We start from the raw sequence: 20,275 nt of genomic DNA, 5'->3' as shown, positions 1-20,275 counted from the left end.
GGCAGTGAAACTTACTCTCACGACAGGACGTTGCACGAAACCAGAGCAGTGGAATGGTCACCGCACCAGAACTCAGGCTAGAAGGATGCTATGCTATTCTAGTCTTCAGTGAGGAGAATATCCATCCACATATATACACCATGAATGTGAATGCCAGGTGATCGTAGATGGACGCTTTTGACTTGGATGGTCGAGAAAACTGAACAGGGTCGATCAGTGATAGGGGCGTACCCCATGGTGAGAGTGGGCGGGGTAAGGGGACAAGTGGGTGGAGTCGTGGGGGGTCCACAAGTTGACCCACTGGCCCCCATCACCTGCCTGGCCCCCAACCGCCAGCCATAATCACCAGCTCTCATCCCGCTGTTGCCATATTGTGACCTGCTGTTGCCATATTATGATCTCCATACTGTTTGGGAGATCCATTTAGCTAATTATTGTATTCTTAGTCCATTACCAAATTACTATGTTCGAGGGATCCTCATTAGAATGTTACGGTACGAGGAATGTCGTAATAGCCAACCAAAGACAAACAAGAGGAAACTAGAACGCATTAGAAAGTTCGCGTTTTCTATAGAGTTGCATTATTGCGATATAGTTTATTCGGCAAAAAAAAAAAAAAAAGTTTATGTTGATCGTATACACTGTGCGTTAGGTTTTATGTTCTGCATTTAAATTCTTATTTTCGTTAGTGTCGTCGCTAAGCTTTGTGTGTCGTTCACAGGGCCAGACGTACGACGACCAAAACGCCTTGGACTCTGCCTCGCTACCAGTTGAACACCGCGGAGGAGATATTTATGCGCCCCCGCTAGGGGGTCCTCCACTAGGAGTTCCGGGGCCCCTACCAACGGGCCCCAGCGATCCATGGCCCCTCGCCCAGCCTGATATGAATACAATCAAGAACCTCCAGGTATGTATTACGCACATTTTCTTCTAGGAAACATATTGCTTATCTTTGTTCATGTCATCCATTGGCGAAATATAAAAGTTCCACCTGGCTTTGAAATTCTGATTATCATTCACTCCATCTTAGCCAACCAGTTAGTCCCTAACTATGTGACCCCATTCATATCTGAACCTAACCACCTTTTACTTGAAACCAGCTAACCCCTTAGAGTCAGACTCTTCTGTGACCTCGACCATTTGACCTTTACGACCTGACCACGTAACCTTGCTATTGTTGTTGGTTGAGAAGAGATCGATCAGCAATACAAAGAAAATATGAATATGAATTTCAAGTAAATTCGCTAGCAGTATAATCCTATTATTTGCCTTGTAAGGCAATAGCCATCAGATGCACCGTAGTTTGCTGTATATAATGTATAATTTACGATGATCGTTAATGAATTTGAATCATTAACTGAAGTTTGACCACAGGTACAGTGTGAGAAGTCCTTCATGCGTGTGTCCGTGGAGTTCGACCGGCCCTTCTACGGGATGATCTTCAGCAAAGGTTACTATAGGTGAGTCCCCCCTGTCACTCCCTCACCCACTCGTCAAATTAAATGTTTCTATCCTTGTATGGTATTGACTGTCCTGTTTATATCATTTTCATTTTCTCCATCCTCATATCTTGTTTATGTTAGGTTTACGTTATTTTTTTTAAATTCTTACTGTTATCAACGTGTTAGTTGACATAGACATCACTTGTAAAGGTTAGCCTATACTTTACGTGTTACCGTTCAATTCTGTTTTCTACTGATATCTGATATTTTTTTCATACTGTACGTTAACTTTTTGATATGAATTAGATTATGCTTTTTATCACGGTGGCTTAGATCCCCGCTGCTCCAGCCCATGAACTGATTTTCTCCTATTCTTTCCACGATGCTTCGATGAACATTTGTGTCCCTCTCATTGGCTAAAGTTTTATACTGTTGTTATGACGTCCAGATTGCTATCTCCAAGTCATTTACAACAGCCTTTTACCCTTTCATTTGAAAACCATAAACATTTTCGTCCAAGTCTCTATTTCATATTTGCTTAAGTACCAATTCAGTTTACTTCGTTTTATATCAGATTTATTTCTTTTTTTCACTCTTACGAAGAGGATAATTCCTTGCCATCGATTTTTTTTTTTTATTAATCGTCTGTCTTTCTTTCCCCGATGCAGCGACCCCAACTGTGTGCACGTTCAGCCCGGGACGGGCCGACTCCAGGCTCAGTTCGACATCTACCTCAACAGCTGCGGTATGACCTCCACCGCCAGTAATGCCAACTACGGCCAGCCCACGCCCACCGGGACATACATCGAGAACACTGTCATCATCCAGTTCGACCCGCTAGTACAGGAGGTGGGTACTGGAGAGAGAGAGAGAGAGAGAGAGAGAGAGAGAGAGAGAGAGAGAGAGAGAGAGAGAGAGAGAGAGAGAGAAGTTTGAGGAACGTGTTTGTGTAATGGGAAATAAGGGATCAGCTTGCCGATGAATCCTTCACGCTTCTTTTACATACGTTCTTTAAAATTGAAATTATTGAGTCAAATCTTCATTTTCAATCATTTCCTTTAGCCATGAATCACATAACTCAAAATGGCGCACGCCATGGTAGCCCAAGTATGTAAACTGTGCAATACACATTGACAGTGTTGAAGCCTTTGTATGATAAGTACCTTGACTGATGACCTCATGACCCCGGCAGGTGTGGGACGCTGCCAGGAAGCTCCGCTGTACCTGGTACGACTACTACGAGAAGTCTGTCACCTTCAGGCCCTTCCAGGTGAGTACCATGGAACGCCGCCTCTCCTTCACCGATATACGAGGGACGCCCTCCCCTCATCACTATATGAGGGACGCCCTCCCCTCATCACTATATGAGGGACGCCCTCCCCTCACCACCATATGAGGGACGCCCTCCCCTCATCACTATATGAGGGACGCCCTCCCCTCACCACCATATGAGGGAATATTAGATTTAGTTTCATAGTTCACTCCAATGTCTCCTTACCGATGATCATGAATTATGAGAACGATGTAATTTTCTTCATGACAGGATTTTAACCAGAGTACCTTCTCATCAACAGGTTGACATGCTGAACGCTGTCACTGCCAACTTCCTGGGTGACAACCTGCAGTGTTGGATGCAGATCCAGGTTGGCAAGGGTCCCTGGGCCTCCGAGGTGTCGGGCATCGTCAAGATCGGCCAGACGATGACTATGGTTCTAGCCATCAAGGACGATGAGAACAAGTTCGACATGATGGTACGTAACTGTGTGGCTCATGACGGCAAGAGGGCGCCCATACAGCTGGTGGACGAGCGTGGCTGCGTCACCCGACCCAAGATCATGGGACGCTTCCAAAAGGTCAAGAACTTTGGCTCATCTGCCTCGGTGGTGTCGTACGCCTACTTCCAGGCGTTTAAATTCCCCGACAGTATGAACGTCCACTTCCAGTGTGTGATCCAAGTGTGCCGCTACAGCTGCCCGGAACCACATTGTGACGGTGGTGACTTGGGCTACCATGCAGCCGCCAGCAAAACTGTTAAAACCATCGCTGCCCATCCCGACCCACGTCGCCCCACCAGCTCAGCCCTGACAGCTGACGCGGAAGACGTTGCCCCACCACAGTCGGCCCTGCGCAAGTCAGGTGAGGGTGATGGCATTCCCCTGGATGATGAGGAAGGCAAAAACCCCATCCCCGTCCCAGTTGCCTTCCCAATCTCATCCTCCAGCGTTAACTTGCCAGCCCCTGCAGGCAAAGGAAGCTACCCACAAGTCAATCGCCAAGGGGCTCTCATAGACAGCGCTGGTCGACCCCGATCTCTGAATCCTGAAGAGTCGGAGGTCGCAGATGAAGATGTGGAAGAAGGTCGAGTGCGTCGCTCGGCTATCCTTCACGTGTACCGCCGAGCTGCTCAGGAGATGACTGATGTATCCACCTCTCGTGTCATCCAGGTCGTGGCTCCTGGAGACGTCGCCTTTAATCTAAATTCCGCCAACGAGACGGTTGTGGTGTCGGAGCTGCTTGAAGATGCGTCTAACATCTGCATGTCTGCGGCAGGATTCGCCGCAGGTCTTGTCATGCTACTGCTGGTGTTGACCATCGCCTGCCTCGTGGCATGCTTCCTCTACACTCGCGTGCGAACCTTCAACGCTAAGGGCGGCGTCACCACCTTCGTGCAGGGCTACGACAATCCCGAGTTCGTCAAGGTGTCGGCCAGTAATTGAGCCACTCGACAACTTCGAACTGTGCACTTGTGCCATACCGCCGCCCCGACGCCCCAAACACCAGGGCGCTGGTCTGCCCACGCCCTCTCCCTCACGTGTTCCTCTCCCGTCAGCCTTGTTGCTGACGCCTTGGCTACCGCCACTCACGCTCCGACAGGCGTGGGTGACGGTGGGCCAGGCAAGGGTGGTGACGGCCTCTGAAACTTTGTTAGTTCATCTACATTCTCACACAACTGTTTCTTTAACTCATTATTTTTGTTCATCAGTAACTGACTTCTGCTTTTAACTCTCCCTCCTTCCGTGTCCCCTTCCGAACACTCACTCAGCCCACGACTCTAGTAAAGGAAATTCTCCCATGACAGTATTTTGTCACCTTCAGAATACATGTGTGCTGTGAAGACACTGTTCCCGCCGTACGCTTAACGGTACAGGAACTTCGACTGTCTCTTCGTCTCGCCAACTCAAGCTTTACATCCAAGTTACCAAAGCCCAGACTATCTACCAGGCCACGGGGTAATGCACATCACCCCTGGTGACGGTAGCAAGCCCAGAGTGAGGCTATGGAAGACGGTGGTGCCCTCTTTGGGCGCATTCTCCGTGGAGATCCGTCCCGTCGACGACGTAATCCCTCCAGCTCTTCATGACGGACTGGTTGGGGGAGGGGAGGGTCTTGTTTCTCTTCGTGTATTTATTTGTTCGTTTATTTTTTTACAATGAAATGTTGTTATTAACTGGAATCAGCTGGTCTTGTTCCATACTATTTATGATCTGTTCAGCACAAGGATTAGCAGACTTGGCACGCAGACATACAAAAGCCAATGAGGAAAGTTGCCTTTCCATCACCCGTAGAGACACGTCGTGTACAGCCCTGTGACCTTCATCTTGCTCGATACACCTGCACTTATCATTCCTTCCTTGTGCACTTAGCTCGGCAAGTAGTAGGTGTGTATGTGTGTGTGTGTGTGTGTCAGTAAGCGTAGTAAATGAGCTACATCTGGCATTTTTAAGGAGCATTAGTATGTAGCATTTGTATGTGTGTGTGTGTGTTTGTGTGTGTGTGTGTCACTGTATGAGTGTGTGTACGTGTTGTTATTTTCCGATTCATTGTTTTGATACTTCATAATAAAGCAGTCAATCAACTTGCCTTCACCCTGTGTCTGGTGAAGTTTCTCCTGCGTCGGCGAGACTTCCTGTGGGTATTTTATTCTATTATTTATTGTAAATATTTAAGCATATTTATTAGTTCAATGTAATATTTATTTGTAAATCTGTAATAAAGTAATAAAAAATAAAATGGATGTTATTCTCCTCCTATTTTTGATATTCACATACCATACTAAAATACAAGTCTAAGTAACATATCAAAACGGATTACCTATTTTGATCTGCTTAAAAACGCATTGAATGTACCATTGAGAATGCATCTCTATTAACTGAATAAAGATATGAATGCTCGCTTACATAACTAAGTTTGACTCGTTTAAAGCTAGGCAAAGGCTGTAACACTTGCAAATTTACATATCTTCGGTCAAGAACCATGCACACATATAAAGATTGTCATGAAATGACCATGCACTTCTGAAGGTGTTCAAACATTTTCAATTGATGGTTACAACAAAGTTGTCAGCCTGAAAGACCATGGTGGTATAGGCCTGAAGCTCAAATTATCATCCATCATCAGTATAATCTAGAATTACCAACGGTGTGTCTTCAGTAAACGAAACAAAAAAAAATCTCAAATCATATCTGCTATCTGTCTAATCCTAGTCAGGACCCTGACTCACTGCTTCCAACCTCTTCCCACCACTTCCAGAGTTGCTTTGGAACTGAGTATACAGTCCTCTCTGATCTTCAGTTATTTGTAAATTATTACTTCAAGTTGACATCTGTATAGCAACACACACAAGAAAAAGTGAAAAGACGTTTTAACTAGCATTTAGGTTGTTTGTTCTGCCAGAAATAGGCTTGTTTCTCACAAACCTCTCTTATTGGACGACTAGAAATCCTTCTCACCAATGGACTCTCTTGTGGCTCAGACCTCAAAATCATTGCCAGTAAGGGCAGCAAGCCAGCAACACTGAATTGTGCATTAGTTACTCCTGCTCAGTTAAAGCCTAGGTTTGTGAAATCTCTCCTGTCGACTGCTACTTTGGGATTAGTCGAGCTTGAGCACGTAAGTTTGTATTTTGATTCTTTCATTGCATTTGTCTCTGTACTTCAGCTGTAGGTTGGCTTCGTGATGGTGAAGTACGGTGTTTCATTTTCTTTATATTGTGAGTGTCTGAAGTTATCCATAGATAGGAAGTTCATGACTTCTGCTACACTCAACTATGTAACGCATGAAATACACCATATATCAGTGATGGAATTCTCTTTCTATATATATATTTATATATATATATATATATATATATATATATATATATATATATATATATATATATATATATATATATATATTGGCGGAATGCATGCATAGTGCCATTGTACAAAGGCAAAGGGGATAAGAGTGAGTGCTCAAATTACAGAGGTATAAGTTTGTTGAGTATTCCTGGTAAATTATATGGGAGGGTATTGATTGAGAGGGTGAAGGCAGGTACAGAGCATCAGATTGGGGAAGAGCAGTGTGGTTTCAGAAGTGGTAGAGGATGTGTGGATCAGGTGTTTGCTTTGAAGAATGTATGTGAGAAATACTTAGAAAAGCAAATGGATTTGTATGTAGCATTTATGGATCTGGAGAAGGCATATGATAGAGTTGATAGAGATGCTCTGTGGAAGGTATTAAGAATATATGGTGTGGGAGGCAAGTTGTTAGAAGCAGTGAAAAGTTTTTATCGAGGATGTAAGGCATGTGTACGTGTAGGATGAGAGGAAAGTGATTGGTTCTCAGTGAATGTAGGTTTGCGGCAGGGGTGTGTGATGTCTCCATGGTTGTTTAATTTGTTTATGGATGGGGTTGTTAGGGAGGTAAATGCAAGAGTCTTGGAAAGAGGGGCAAGTATGAAGTCTGTTGGGGATGAGAGAGCTTGGGAAGTGAGTCAGTTGTTGTTCGCTGATGATACAGCGCTGGTGGCGGATTCATGTGAGAAACTGCAGAAGCTGGTGACTGAGTTTGGTAAAGTGTGTGGAAGAAGAAAGTTAAGAGTAAATGTGAATAAGAGCAAGGTTATTAGGTACAGTAGGGTTGAGGGTCAAGTCAATTGGGAGGTGAGTTTGAATGGAGAAAAACTGGAGGAAGTGAAGTGTTTTAGATATCTGGGAGTGGATCTGTCAGCGGATGGAACCATGGAAGCGGAAGTGGATCATAGGGTGGGGGAGGGGGCGAAAATTTTGGGAGCCTTGAAAAATGTGTGGAAGTCGAGAACATTATCTCGGAAAGCAAAAATGGGTATGTTTGAAGGAATAGTGGTTCCAACAATGTTGTATGGTTGCGAGGCGTGGGCTATGGATAGAGTTGTGCGCAGGAGGATGGATGTGCTGGAAATGAGATGTTTGAGGACAATGTGTGGTGTGAGGTGGTTTGATCGAGTAAGTAACGTAAGGGTAAGAGAGATGTGTGGAAATAAAAAGAGCGTGGTTGAGAGAGCAGAAGAGGGTGTTTTGAAATGGTTTGGGCACATGGAGAGAATGAGTGAGGAAAGATTGACCAAGAGGATATATGTGTCGGAGGTGGAGGGAACGAGGAGAAGAGGGAGACCAAATTGGAGGTGGAAAGATGGAGTGAAAAGGATTTTGTGTGATCGGGGCCTGAACATGCAGGAGGGTGAAAGGAGGGCAAGGAATAGAGTGAATTGGAGCGATGTGGTATACAGGGGTTGACGTGCTGTCAGTGGATTGAATCAAGGCATGTGAAGCGTCCGGGGTAAACCATGGAAAGCTGTGTAGGTATGTATATTTGCGTGTGTGGACGTGTGTATGTACATGTGTATGGGGGGGGGGTTGGGCCATTTCTTTCGTCTGTTTCCTTGCGCTACCTCGCAACCGCGGGAGACAGCGACGAGGTATAAAAAAAAAAAAAAAAATATATATATATATATATCAAAGAAACGTGATCCTCATAGAATGGTAGTAATTACCAAACCGTGTTCTTCAATGTGTACTTACATGTAGGACTGGGTAATTTGTCACCATTTGAAATTCATTATTGAGCTTACGTCATAGGGCAAAATATAATAATCAATACTACTATAATTTTAGGAACACCACTACATCTGTTTTTTATCGACAAATATTTACATGAAGGGAGTTAAGCTGTTTACTGTATGCATGTATCCAATACTGCACCAATTTCTGTCATGTTTCCAAGGCTATTAGAGCGATGATTTCCGACTGGGAGACGTGCCATTTTGTTATACTATCTTGTTTCTTTGACCAGAATTGTTCTAGTAATTCCTTCTTCCATTACTGTATGCTCTAATTGCCTATGATCAGTCGCTATAAGTTCCCTTTCTTGTCTAATTCGTTCTAATTTTTGCCCTGTATGTTCTGGTTGCTCTGTGTTCAAATACTGTGGGTTTCTTTTGACTAAAGTACAGCACATTCTAGTTGTTTGGTAATTGTATGTTCCACCAATTGGTGGTTTATTTGCTAGTTAGTTGTGTGATTATTTTCTGTTCCCACACACCTTTCTCACTCCAGGTAAAGTTAGAAACATACGACTGAACCATCGAGGAGAAATCTTTTGGCTCCTGGTCCATTTAAAGACATAACTAATTTAAAGACTTTCAACAATATGCAGGATATGGATGGGAGATATCCATTCTCTGAGATAAAACATGTTTTGCTGAAATGGAAAAGATTTGCCATGCTTTAACTTTAAAATATAGAGATAATGGTCAGGTTGATGGTGCACCTGACAGGTAGATAACCCCTAGTACACCAGGGTGCATGTAACTAGGAACTGGGAAATAAATGAAGGAAAATTGGAAAGTTCATTTTGGTTGCAAGGCTATGTTCAGATGAAGAAAGCCAGGTTTGGTTCAGATTCAGTAGTTTCAATGAAGACTTGAAATGTGAAAAACTAAAGACAATTGTTTTCAATTGCTATAGCCAACTTGCATGGTGGCTTGGGTCAACACAATTTAAAAAACCATCAAATGACCATCCCTGCTAAGTTTGTTTCAAGTTAGCCAGGTGGTTTTCAAAGGAATGAAGCATTAAAAGTTAAGATATGGACTATTTATAGTAATGGTGGCCATCATGGATGGTGGTCAGGGTCATCTGATACTAAAATGCCAAGGCACCACCGAAGGGCCATCCTTACCAAGTTTAGTTCAAGCTGGCCCAGTATTCCAAAGATGATTAGAATATGAAAAGTAGGTGGACAAGTTAAGGTTCTAAGTTATGCCAAGAGCTCAGCTGGACTTGGGCTAGGTGAATTAACAAGTGACATGTACTAGTTGGAAACATAAACAACCTTAAATAAATACTTTATTAGAAAATATTGAGCCATTAACGTGTACAAAGCTCAGCAGTATGAATCTCAAAAACATTTCTGATCAGTTTCACACGAATCTAGTCATCTGCTGCCCTAATTTTGAGTATTGTAATCCATGCAGAATCTTATTGTATGCAACTTGAGTTACCATATACCACCACATGACACCACCAGAGATTTTCTTAGACACTTGACAAAGTTACAATGACATTAAAACACTCGTTCCTCTTATGTACAAAAATATCTCGTGTTTTGGCATAAACATTTCCCTTCATGTAAAATGCAGAAACATGAAGTAATATTTGTTTTTAATTTCACCATCTGAAAATGGATCTATATGTATCTAATTCACCAAGTTGTACTCTACAGCAAACACATTTCATGGAGAGAATGTTTTGTTATAATGGTGAATTTGAAACTATATTTTCAAATATCAAAATTGCATGGGAATGTGAGAAGCACATACAAAAATCATGTTCAAATAATCTGTATGACAATAACATATACAAACCTTTGTTCTTGTACCTTACATGACAATGTACTCTAGTTGGCAGTATGTGCTCATCATGTATTAAACAACAGAACATCAGTGAGGTTCAGTCACAGAGACAATAACATGTGATAATTTTTAAGTCTGTCAGCTCGCCAAATAATTCACCATGCATTAAAACCTAAATTGCATCAATAAGTAAATTATCAAATGCATCCATTTCTTGATTACTTTTCATCAAAGTCTAAAATAGTTTAAAAAACAAGCTATAATACAAGGGTATGTCAATATTCCCAAACAATGAGACCAGATGTGACTTAGGCTAGTTTGGGTTGGGATGATGATTTTCACAATGGTGAACACAATGCTTGATACTCTTCTCTTAAGGCTGTAAACTCCCTGAAACCTTTCTGAACTCTGCGAATGCCATAAAATTAAAGTCAGATTGCATGAACAAGTTTAATGGTATAAAATCCCAGTCACTTACAAATTATTCACAGTGTTCCAAGTTGCAATTAACTTATGGCTTGGGATCTCCCCAATTACTAATTTCTAAGTTCATATATAGATAAAATCCAAGCTCTATATTGCAGAAGGATACTTCATACTTCACTCACAACAGTGCACAAGAATTTCTTCAACAATAAACATCATAAAAGAAATTTATTCTGATACAGGATACTCATGGATGACCTTATATTTTGGGTGGTTCAAGAGACTTGGAACACAATCGAGCCAAGAGTCCTGATAACTGGAGAAGAGTGGATGTCCCTTGCACAATACGTAAATGAGTATATCCAATCTCCTGTAAAAACAAGAAAATACTGTAAGAAAAGGGATATGCTCCATTTACTTGTATGGCCAGTGATTCCTAAATGACTTGAGTATATTCAGTTTGTCAATTCAACACTGCACAAAAAGAATATATCAATGAAGCCAAAGTACTACCTGTCTGGGTATCAAAAACCAGCACTTCAATGGCAAATTGCACTCGTCTGACTTGGGTAACTGTTTTTTTTCTTTCTGCCTCACCCACACATGGACTAATGGCATTCTGTCCACAAACATACCATCTCTCATTGTTACACACAACACTTGAGAACACTTAACTCGCACAACTCATTCTTTGTCACTACATTTTCCTGTGGTGAGCCTTTTGTGCTAGCATTGCCTTTTAGCAAAATGGTAGAAGCAATAAATAGAAGTAGCAGGCAGGAACCTTAGGAAGGAGCATCAGGTAGAAGTAGTGGGAAGGAACATTAGTTAGAAGTAGTAAGTTGGAACATTTGGCAAGAAAAATAGGTAGACACATTAGGTACAAGTAGTTGGTTGGAACATAAGGTAGAAGCCACAGGAGAGACTGTGATAAGAGTTGCTTTCTGCCAGTAACCTGTTAAAGGTGAGGCTCTACAGGCTAAGAATTGACTATAGAGTTCATCAGTAATGGAGGCTCTTTTGCAGCGGCAGCCCCCTTGAGGGAGTCCCATGAAGGAACAGGCATCAAAGATGGATAGAGACCATTATCATTACACAACTGCATCCAATAAAATTTCTTAAAGATATGAAATACAATCCTAAGGTGTACAAGAATCAATGGTAAATGATGATATGGGTGGAACTAGGTCATTTGACAAGTTGTAATCAAAACTGCCATTTACAATAACATAGGTCTCATTGGGCTGCATTCTTCCTGAAATAATTATACTAGAAACAAAGGGGCAAAATTATAAGGCTTGAACACAACAAAGGTTCCCCTTTATCATATCCTATGTATCACACTATGAATAAGTTTTCATCAACAAACAGCTTTGTCTCCAAAAATAGCAACAGTTATCATACATCAGGTCAAAAAAATATGCAAATGATAGCAAAATTCATCAACAAACAGATATATACCCTACAACAATACCCTACTTCACTGATAAGAATTCTCTAATGCAATACAATGAAAATCTTAAGCACAAGAATTTTGTGATTTGAAGTTCAACTCAGTCTTAACATGTATTAAATACATAATACCGAACACTCCTCTATCACTAAAGTGATATCTTTCTGTTACATCTTAATTGACTCATCTGGCTAATTCTATAGAGTATTACCATTCATAAATCAAGACCATCCTAATCCCATCTCAGCTTTGAAAATATATGCGAGTTACATTTAGGCTTACCTTGATAAACTCTAACTTCAGAAATTCAGCCATGTTTGTATTCTTGCAGACTCTGAAGATATTGCTGATTATATCCTCTGCAGCATAACCCAATTTCCACAGGTGTGCTAGGATCTAAAGAAAGAAAAAAAAAAGAAAAAATTCCAAGTCAAATATGAAATGAAGAAAGAAAATGTTTGAAAATCATTCCTATGCAAAAATATGGTTTTCACATTCCAACTGAAAACTGCAAAAATTGCAATAAAAGAAATTTCAAGAAAGCATGTATTTACATGAAACATTATAGGGTGCATGGGAGATGGTAAGTTTATGATTAAGATATACTGTAGTACAAGTGATAGTTCAACAACAGGGAGACATGGGCATATGGAAGAAGTGAATTATTTTGGGCTAGAGGTATTACAAACAAGGAAGCCATGGGAAAAGCTTGTAAATCAAGTATAATAAGTCATTTTTGTGCATCAAAAATTTGTGAATGAATGCATTAATCTCAACTAACAAATCAATCAAGCAGGGTACAATCAAGGCTCTTCTCCTAATAGAATTTCTCAAGGTGACATGGTAACATTATTATAGACAGTTGGAAGGAAAGAAAAATTATGATTTGCTTGTATTAGTGTGGTAATTTCTATTGAATAAAGCATACAGGACAAAACCTAAGGATGTGTATGGAAAAATGTGAGGCTGTATGCACTTGATCCATCCCGTATAAATGGGAGTAAAGGTAAGATTGATAGATAGATAGATAAACATAAATGGCAATGTTCAACATCACAAAGGTATTGAGATCACATTCAAGAAAATCAGCATGAAAAAGTCCTTAGACTAAAAGAGGTTTATGGTTTAGTTATTCGAGGGATCAAAGAATGTGTTAAGAATACTATTGTGTTACGGAGGAAGGCTATGGAGGTAGCAGAGTATTTTTTACAACAGAAATAAGACATCAGTGCATTGATAACACAATGGCTGAACACAGAATTGAGGAAGAAAATGAAGTTAAGGGTAATAAGATTATGAATACAAAAGTGATGACAACATAAATGTGATTTCAGAAGTGCCACATTAAGAATTTAATTTATGGTTTAACACTGCATCAAATTGTCACACACAGTAGTTATCTATTTTGCACAACACGCCTACCATGGCAAAATTTTAACACAAAAAGTTGATTTATTTTTCCATAATTATCAAAAAATATCTTATGGTAAAAGAAAATTGGGGCGCAGGGTGATGTGCATTTGATCTAACCCAAAGAACTGGGAATGGAGCGATAATGAGATTTGAGTGCAATTATCCATTTAGACAGTACAGGGAGTGAGTTCTAGATTCATGAGGCCCCCATCTCTTTGTGTGTATGTTGCAATGTTACTATTCAAGGGGAATGAGGAGTGCATTTTACATCGCAGTGCTCAATCTCTGACACTCATGTGCTTATCAGTTTCCCAAATGGAATTTTAGATGGAAGATATTGTCCCCACTCAAAAGGAATATTGGAGGGAGATGCTCATAGATGGGTAGTAAGCCAGTTAACAAATGATCAGTTTAAGGCCAAACACCATACTATATTATTTTGACAAAAAAAATCATTGATGCCGTTGCAATCTTTTAAAAAAGCTCATTTCACATTTATACAATTAGATTATACTGCTATTATACAGTAAACAAATATTCAAATTTGGTTAAACATAACAATTCTCAAAGCGAAATCAATCTCCACACAAGTTTTACTAATTTTGCTGAATAAAATCTAATGTATTAGCTTTATTCTACTTATTAAATTCTCACTTCTACAAAAATTACAATAATTCAGTTCAGGAAATCCTCAATTAATCAATAATTCCAGTGTAAAATTTACATCGATGTACTACAAAAAGCAGTAGTTTAAATGAATGATCCATCTATAACAACTTGTACATGGGAAGGGTCAACTTTTTAAGGGGAATTTAGGCAAAAATTTCCAAAATCCTACTGGGATATCTGGTGGGGAATACTAAGGGGGATACTCCGTCTGTGTGCTTGTCACGTATGTATGTGTGAAAGTGCTTATACATAAGTCCCCCCAGGGAGTATGAATTACCTTGTATGCATCATCGAAGTTTGTTTTAACGCAATGCTGAATCATTTCTTTGATCAAAATGGGGTGTGGCTCATCACACACCTGAAAAGAAAGTTTAGGCTGGCTTTGATACTGTTAGAGTTCACTTATATTTAGCTTACAGTTCCCCATTTAAAAGTAAACAATCTATCTAAATGAGCAAAAGTATTCTAGCTCCACAAGATGGTATTAGAATAAAGTTCCATAGTTCTCAGAGCTTGTTGGGCAACATCTGTCATACTGAATAGAAAGATGCAAAGAAATTAACAAAGATCTGTTGCTGTAACTTCACACTGCAAGAATTTATCAGTCACAATCATCCTAGGATGCCACAGGCTTCCCTAAGGCTAACTATCTTTCTCGTATGGCAAAAGGCATACATGAAGCACATCCCTTATAAGGAAGACATTCTCTCAACATTATATGTTCCTAGTTGCACATAAAAAAATTGCATTCTTCTTTCTACATTTACTAAGATTCTACCCAGTGTATCACTAATGTTGTATACAGTAAATATAATAATAAAGGAAAGAATGCCAAAAAATTGCTAGAATGTGAGCAAAGGACACTGCAAAGGATGATTATCAGAGAACAGCCACGATACAGTAAGTACAACTAATTAACAAATTTAGTTGGCATCTTGGAATATTTCAAATAAACACATGAAAGGAACAGCAAAACGATAAATAAAAGATAACATCTCAGATACACTATATCAAAATACTAACTTGGTATATTTCATTAATCTGTCCTGTCTACCATTTAAGTGCATATTTCTGAAGGTCAGAAAATAAAACAAACAATGACCATTATTAAACATATTTTCAAAAAATTAGTTTTTGATCTCATTCATTATGTGCCTTTTCTCATCAAACAAATCACCAGCAAGGTAGAGCAAGTTAATGCCTTTACTTTTCATTTATTTGTAAAATTAAACAAATAATAAATCTATCTGTTTCCTAGATATGTAAACTTAAGTCAAGAGACTTATCAAACCCAGAGTTGACATACATAACCCACTCACATTTACTGGAAGCCATACCTTAAACACATGTTCTGATGATACATGACCAAAACCTTGTGCAGTGGACTGGAGGTTGTTAAGTGCTTGTCGCATGTCACCTTGAGCTGTAAATATTATTGCTTCAAGACCATCCTCTGTGTAGCTTAAATCTTCCTTTGAACATACTTGCAGAATTTTAGCAAGCACCTAAGAAAGAACTGTATTATCAAAACCTTGTCAAACGAATAACTTCAACAGCCATTTCACAACAGGTATTTAAGCCCTGAAGATCATGTGCATCTATTACCGCCCATTAACAGCTTCCCTGCAGCTGATTCATAAAACATTCAGAATGCTAACATTGAATTATCTGTAAATTTTTTATCTTTAAAACATGTTCTTAATGCAAGTTTTGAACAATCCAAGTTTTGAACAATAATTATTTTTTCCTAATCTATAGCTGCTAGGCATTACACAGAACACACAAATGGAAATACCATCATGCCCCTCTGCTTCATAGCAGGGAATATAAAAATAACCATTTTCATAGAACCTGATGGTTCAGTTGGTAAAGAAAATACCAAGGACCAAAGAAAATCTTCAGAAATTAGGCTGTTATAGAATCCTAGGATGCATGCCCTTGGACTTGTGAAATGTCTGTCTCTGAAAATCTTACAGTAAAAGACTGTTATTTTCCATGATCTCGAGAAATGATACTTATTAACTAAGTCATTTTTAAGAAGATAATTTCTAAGACTCAGGGCATCTGTAAACTATGAAAATAAAAAAACAGGTATTTCAGAAATGTAAAGCTTCATCACAACACAAGTTTTCGTACCTAAATTCTACTGCCTCTCAGAGTAATATAATATGACAGTATAAGCATACCTGAGAGTCAGTGAGCTTAGAATATCTAAGCATTGCACATCGTGACTGGATTGGCTCTATAATTTTTTCTGAAGAGTTGCAAGCTAATGCAAAGCGAGTGGTATTAGAATAAAGTTCCATAGTTCTTCTCAGAGCTTGTTGGGCACCATCTGTCATACTGAAAAGAAAGATGCAAAGAAATTAACAAAGATCTTTTGCTGTACCTTCACACTGCAAGAATTCATCAGTCACATTTATCCTAGGACGCTACAATAAAGGAAAGGAAATTACGTTAAAGAGAACATGATAACCAACTTAAAGTTTTTAAGAACCATGATGATGGTAACAGAGACCCGCTATATTACAATGGTAAGAGTTACCTGCTCTTTGGATGCCACAATAGAGGAAAGTAAATTACATTAAAGAGAACATGATAACCAACTTGAAGTTTCTTAAGAGCCATGATGATGGTAAGAGAGACCAGCTATATGACAACAGTAAGAGGTACCAGCTCTATGAATTAAACTGAAGGGCATATCAAAAAGTTTGACAAATAAATGACAACGGTAAGAGACACCAGTTTTTTTAATTAAACTGAAGGGCATAACAAAAAGTTGGACAAATGAAATGTTTGAAAAAATGTAAGCAAAGAAGTTGTAAATGCTAACAGCAAAGGAAAAGGAAAAGCCTGTATAACAGATAGACGAGGTTAAGGGAAAACCATAAGGGAGAGGACTACTACCTTATGGGGCCTTATCTACATCCAAGAAAAGGAATTAAAACCTGATATACAGTGGGTCCTCATTTCAAGAAGCAATGCTTTAATCTCATAAAGTGGGTTGAAACTTTGTTTCACCCAAGAGAAGCTGGACAGCAGACTAAAACGTTTCTTTGAGTTTTGCCAACTGAAATACCATGGGATCTAGGGCAGGAGAGGAAAACTGTTAAAAGACCGGTTTGTATAATTTCAAAGCTTGCATAAAAATAATTGCACTAAGATACACTATCAGTAAAAAAAAAAAGAATAGATGATAATCACATAGAAAATGAACACATTCTTATGTTTTATCACTTTATAGACAAGTAAAAACTTGGAAGAAATCAGCCTACATACATGGTACATCAATGAAAATGTTTTAAACAATTACTTAGGCCATTTAATATGGAAAATCCATAAAAACCACATGCTAATGATAATTTACCTGTCTGCTTCATCTAGAATAATGATTTTATGCCTTCCTTTTGGGAGGGTTACTTTCTGCTGAGCAAAAATCTTAATTTTATTGCGTACAACATCAATACCACGGTCGTTTGAGGCATTCAATTCCATTACACCTTCTTTGAAGTTAGGGCCCAGAAGGGCACGAGCTAAGCATAAAATGGTGGTTGTCTTGCCCACACCAGGAGGACCCTGAAAGGAAAGAAAAGTTGCTGTGACAGACTAGTATGACACTTCTGTTTAATGATGGTATGTGGTACTCTGAAACTCCATGCCTTATGCCCAAGAAAGTCTGCTAGACAGTATGTTTCAATTACTGTGTAGATGAAAGAACTGTTTCATCTGACAAGTAACAGGGAATACAAAACACATCTCCCTTTCCACAACCAGGCCTCGTAGACCTTTCCATGGTTTACCCCCAAATGCTCCACATGCCCTGGTTCAGTCCACTGAGTTAGTTTTTGTCATAATCATAAAATTCAGCATAGTGCCTCTGGCTTCCAGTAATGCTATTAACTGCCTCATGAGTCTGAATGTTAGGAAAAGTTAGGGATAGAACTAACAGTTAAGCCTAATCAATAAATTCTGCACATTTCTTTTTCTACCTGAAGAGACACTGAACAACAAAGAAGAAAAAATTTGATAACTATGTGAAGTCAGATAATTCTTGAGAAAACTCCAAAATCTCATCATATACTTACTGCTATAATGATGTTAGGAACATTGCCTTGTTTAGCAAAAACTTCCAATCTTGCCACAGTCTCTTCATTACCAACAATCTCAGGAAAAGTTGTTGGACGATATTTTTCAATCCTGCAAGTATAGCCCTATTCAGAAATCAAATAATGACTGAAACCTGGTGTTAATTCCTATTGTGGCATAATGAAAACTCGTTTATGCCCAACGCAAGAGCCTCCATTAGTTAGATATTGTGGTCAATGAGATTCTCTATGTAATATACCATTCCTGATTGTAACACTATAGTAAAAGGAAGTAAAACCCAAAAAACATTTTTTTGACAAGGGTAGCAATCGTCCAAAAGGAGAAATTTTTCCTATGGTAATACAATGTTTTTACAGTCTACCATGAAAGTTTTAGGAATATCAAATATAGTACTTACAATACCCATTCTAATATTCATCAAGGTCTTACATGGACTCAGTATCATAATGTGCCATTTTGTAACATTCAAAATATAAACACAATGCAAATGCACGATAAATCTTATTATCAATATAGTTCGTCTAATGTTTAGAAATCATATGGTCACCATTTCTTCAAGCAATGTTACCCAAAACCCTGCAACAAGCATGCTATCATTTTACTGGGTATAATCAATCTCCTTGCTGTGTACTATGACAATACACTGCTCCGTAAAGTCTACAAAAATAATGAATTCAATATCATCTTAACACTTTGTAACTTAAGTCACACAGGTTATGTTAAAGCCCGACACCTATATAAATGATTAGAATGGGGTAAAATTCAATGTCTGAAGAGGTAAAATGTTTGGAGCAACTCATAGCTCTGCATTAAAATGGTAAGCTTTCAGTTTAGCACCACCATCCGAATTGATACAAACAGTGGAAACTTGTATCATTATATTCCAGACTTTATCATTGATTTTGAAGAGCATAGCATGGTTAAGGGTACTGTTTTTTCTACGATAACGGATAGGCTGACATTAGGGAAAGCCATGAACATCCAAAAAAAAAAAATCTGGTTAGAAAAAGTAAATCTGTAAAACATCTCTGGGCATAAAAAAAACCTAACAACCTTAGCAGTCACTTTTCTGTGTTGATTCTCATGTACTTTGTGAGGGAACATGGTGTATGAATTCCGTCTACACAATCTCACACAGTGCTCAGTAATTCGTCTGAAGAAGGACCATAACACATCTTTTTATCTGAAAGCTTCAGATGAGGTTTTCACAGGTTTCAGTGTTTACCTATTTCATCAAATTTTAATTTCTATATTTTCTTATCTACACAGCCCACACCACTAACGTTCTACTTGAAAAAAATTAATTTCCATGATATACACAGCTCCAAATCAAATTCCGCTCCCAGTAATCAGCACTAGAAAGTGCTTGAAATTCAATAATACCACTTTCTTCATCCCATAAGAAAATGTTATGAACACTATAGAAAGGAAATTACTAAATAAATTATCTGAAATTATTCCCTCGATTCGTTTACAGTTATCCTATTGTAATGCAGGACTGATTGTATTGACAATCCATACACTCCTTAACATTTACACCCATAGAATGATAATGACAAAACTACCTAATATGATGTTTGCTTTATTATTTACCAGGGTACGTGTGAAGTTTTAGTGCCTGAAGGTCCACTCTGACTAGAGTTTTGGGGAGGGTCCACCTCCATGCTGCTCTCAGGTGCTTCCATGTTTATGTTTACAATTTGACTTGGCGGGAAACATATAAAATTTGGCTAATGCTACCGATACTTTGCCCATATATGATAAAGTATAACAACAAGACAAGACATATATATTTCATAGACACAAGTACTTTATGCATACTATTAGTATATCTAATGATAATCTTTATTAATATATCCTCCATTAAGTATGATCTAAATGGAAAGACCTTATGATAGTGAAAAGAATTTATGCTTATGTAAAGTTTATCTAACATATTAGATATAATGGTATTTATCTGTCTGCCTATTTTTTTTCTAAACAAAAGGCATTAGTTAGACATATCGTTCAATTTAAAAGTAGACCTCAAAAGAAGTCACGGCATTCTAAAACAAAGTATAAGATTTTAAAACGAGTAAATTCATATGAGTTGAAAATATTCCTTGATATCAA

The 20,275-nt window shown here is 38.9% G+C and overlaps 2 protein-coding genes across 2 annotated transcripts in view; one reads left to right on the top strand and one right to left on the bottom strand.

The window, feature by feature from the left end:
- The window catches only part of dyl (transmembrane protein dusky-like), a 51,994-nt gene extending 46,541 nt beyond the window's left edge, over nucleotides 1-5,453 (top strand). Inside the window, exons 3-7 of the mRNA XM_071671061.1 lie at nucleotides 722-907; nucleotides 1,375-1,460; nucleotides 2,111-2,291; nucleotides 2,635-2,712; nucleotides 3,017-5,453. Coding sequence (XP_071527162.1) covers nucleotides 722-907; nucleotides 1,375-1,460; nucleotides 2,111-2,291; nucleotides 2,635-2,712; nucleotides 3,017-4,159 — 1,674 coding nt within the window. The 3' untranslated portion in view covers nucleotides 4,160-5,453. The remainder of the gene's footprint in view (nucleotides 1-721; nucleotides 908-1,374; nucleotides 1,461-2,110; nucleotides 2,292-2,634; nucleotides 2,713-3,016) is intronic.
- A 4,123-nt stretch (nucleotides 5,454-9,576) lies between these two features.
- Nucleotides 9,577-19,886, bottom strand: RfC4 (replication factor C subunit RfC4). Its single transcript, XM_071671053.1, has 8 exons — nucleotides 19,757-19,886; nucleotides 18,142-18,253; nucleotides 17,424-17,632; nucleotides 16,243-16,399; nucleotides 15,394-15,561; nucleotides 14,334-14,414; nucleotides 12,257-12,370; nucleotides 9,577-10,891 (listed from the first exon to the last, which is right to left on the bottom strand). Exons 1-8 carry the CDS (start codon nucleotides 19,846-19,848, stop codon nucleotides 10,781-10,783), a joined length of 1,044 nt encoding a protein of 347 aa, XP_071527154.1. The 5' UTR covers nucleotides 19,849-19,886; the 3' UTR covers nucleotides 9,577-10,780.
- Between the last annotated feature and the right edge of the window lie 389 nt (nucleotides 19,887-20,275).

The sequence above is a fragment of the Panulirus ornatus genome, chromosome 16 (assembly GCF_036320965.1).
Source record: "Panulirus ornatus isolate Po-2019 chromosome 16, ASM3632096v1, whole genome shotgun sequence".
In the NCBI taxonomy this organism is placed as follows: Eukaryota; Metazoa; Arthropoda; class Malacostraca; order Decapoda; family Palinuridae; genus Panulirus; species Panulirus ornatus.
The sequence above is the reverse complement of the archived record's forward strand: the minus strand, read 5'-3'. Positions and strand labels throughout refer to the sequence as shown.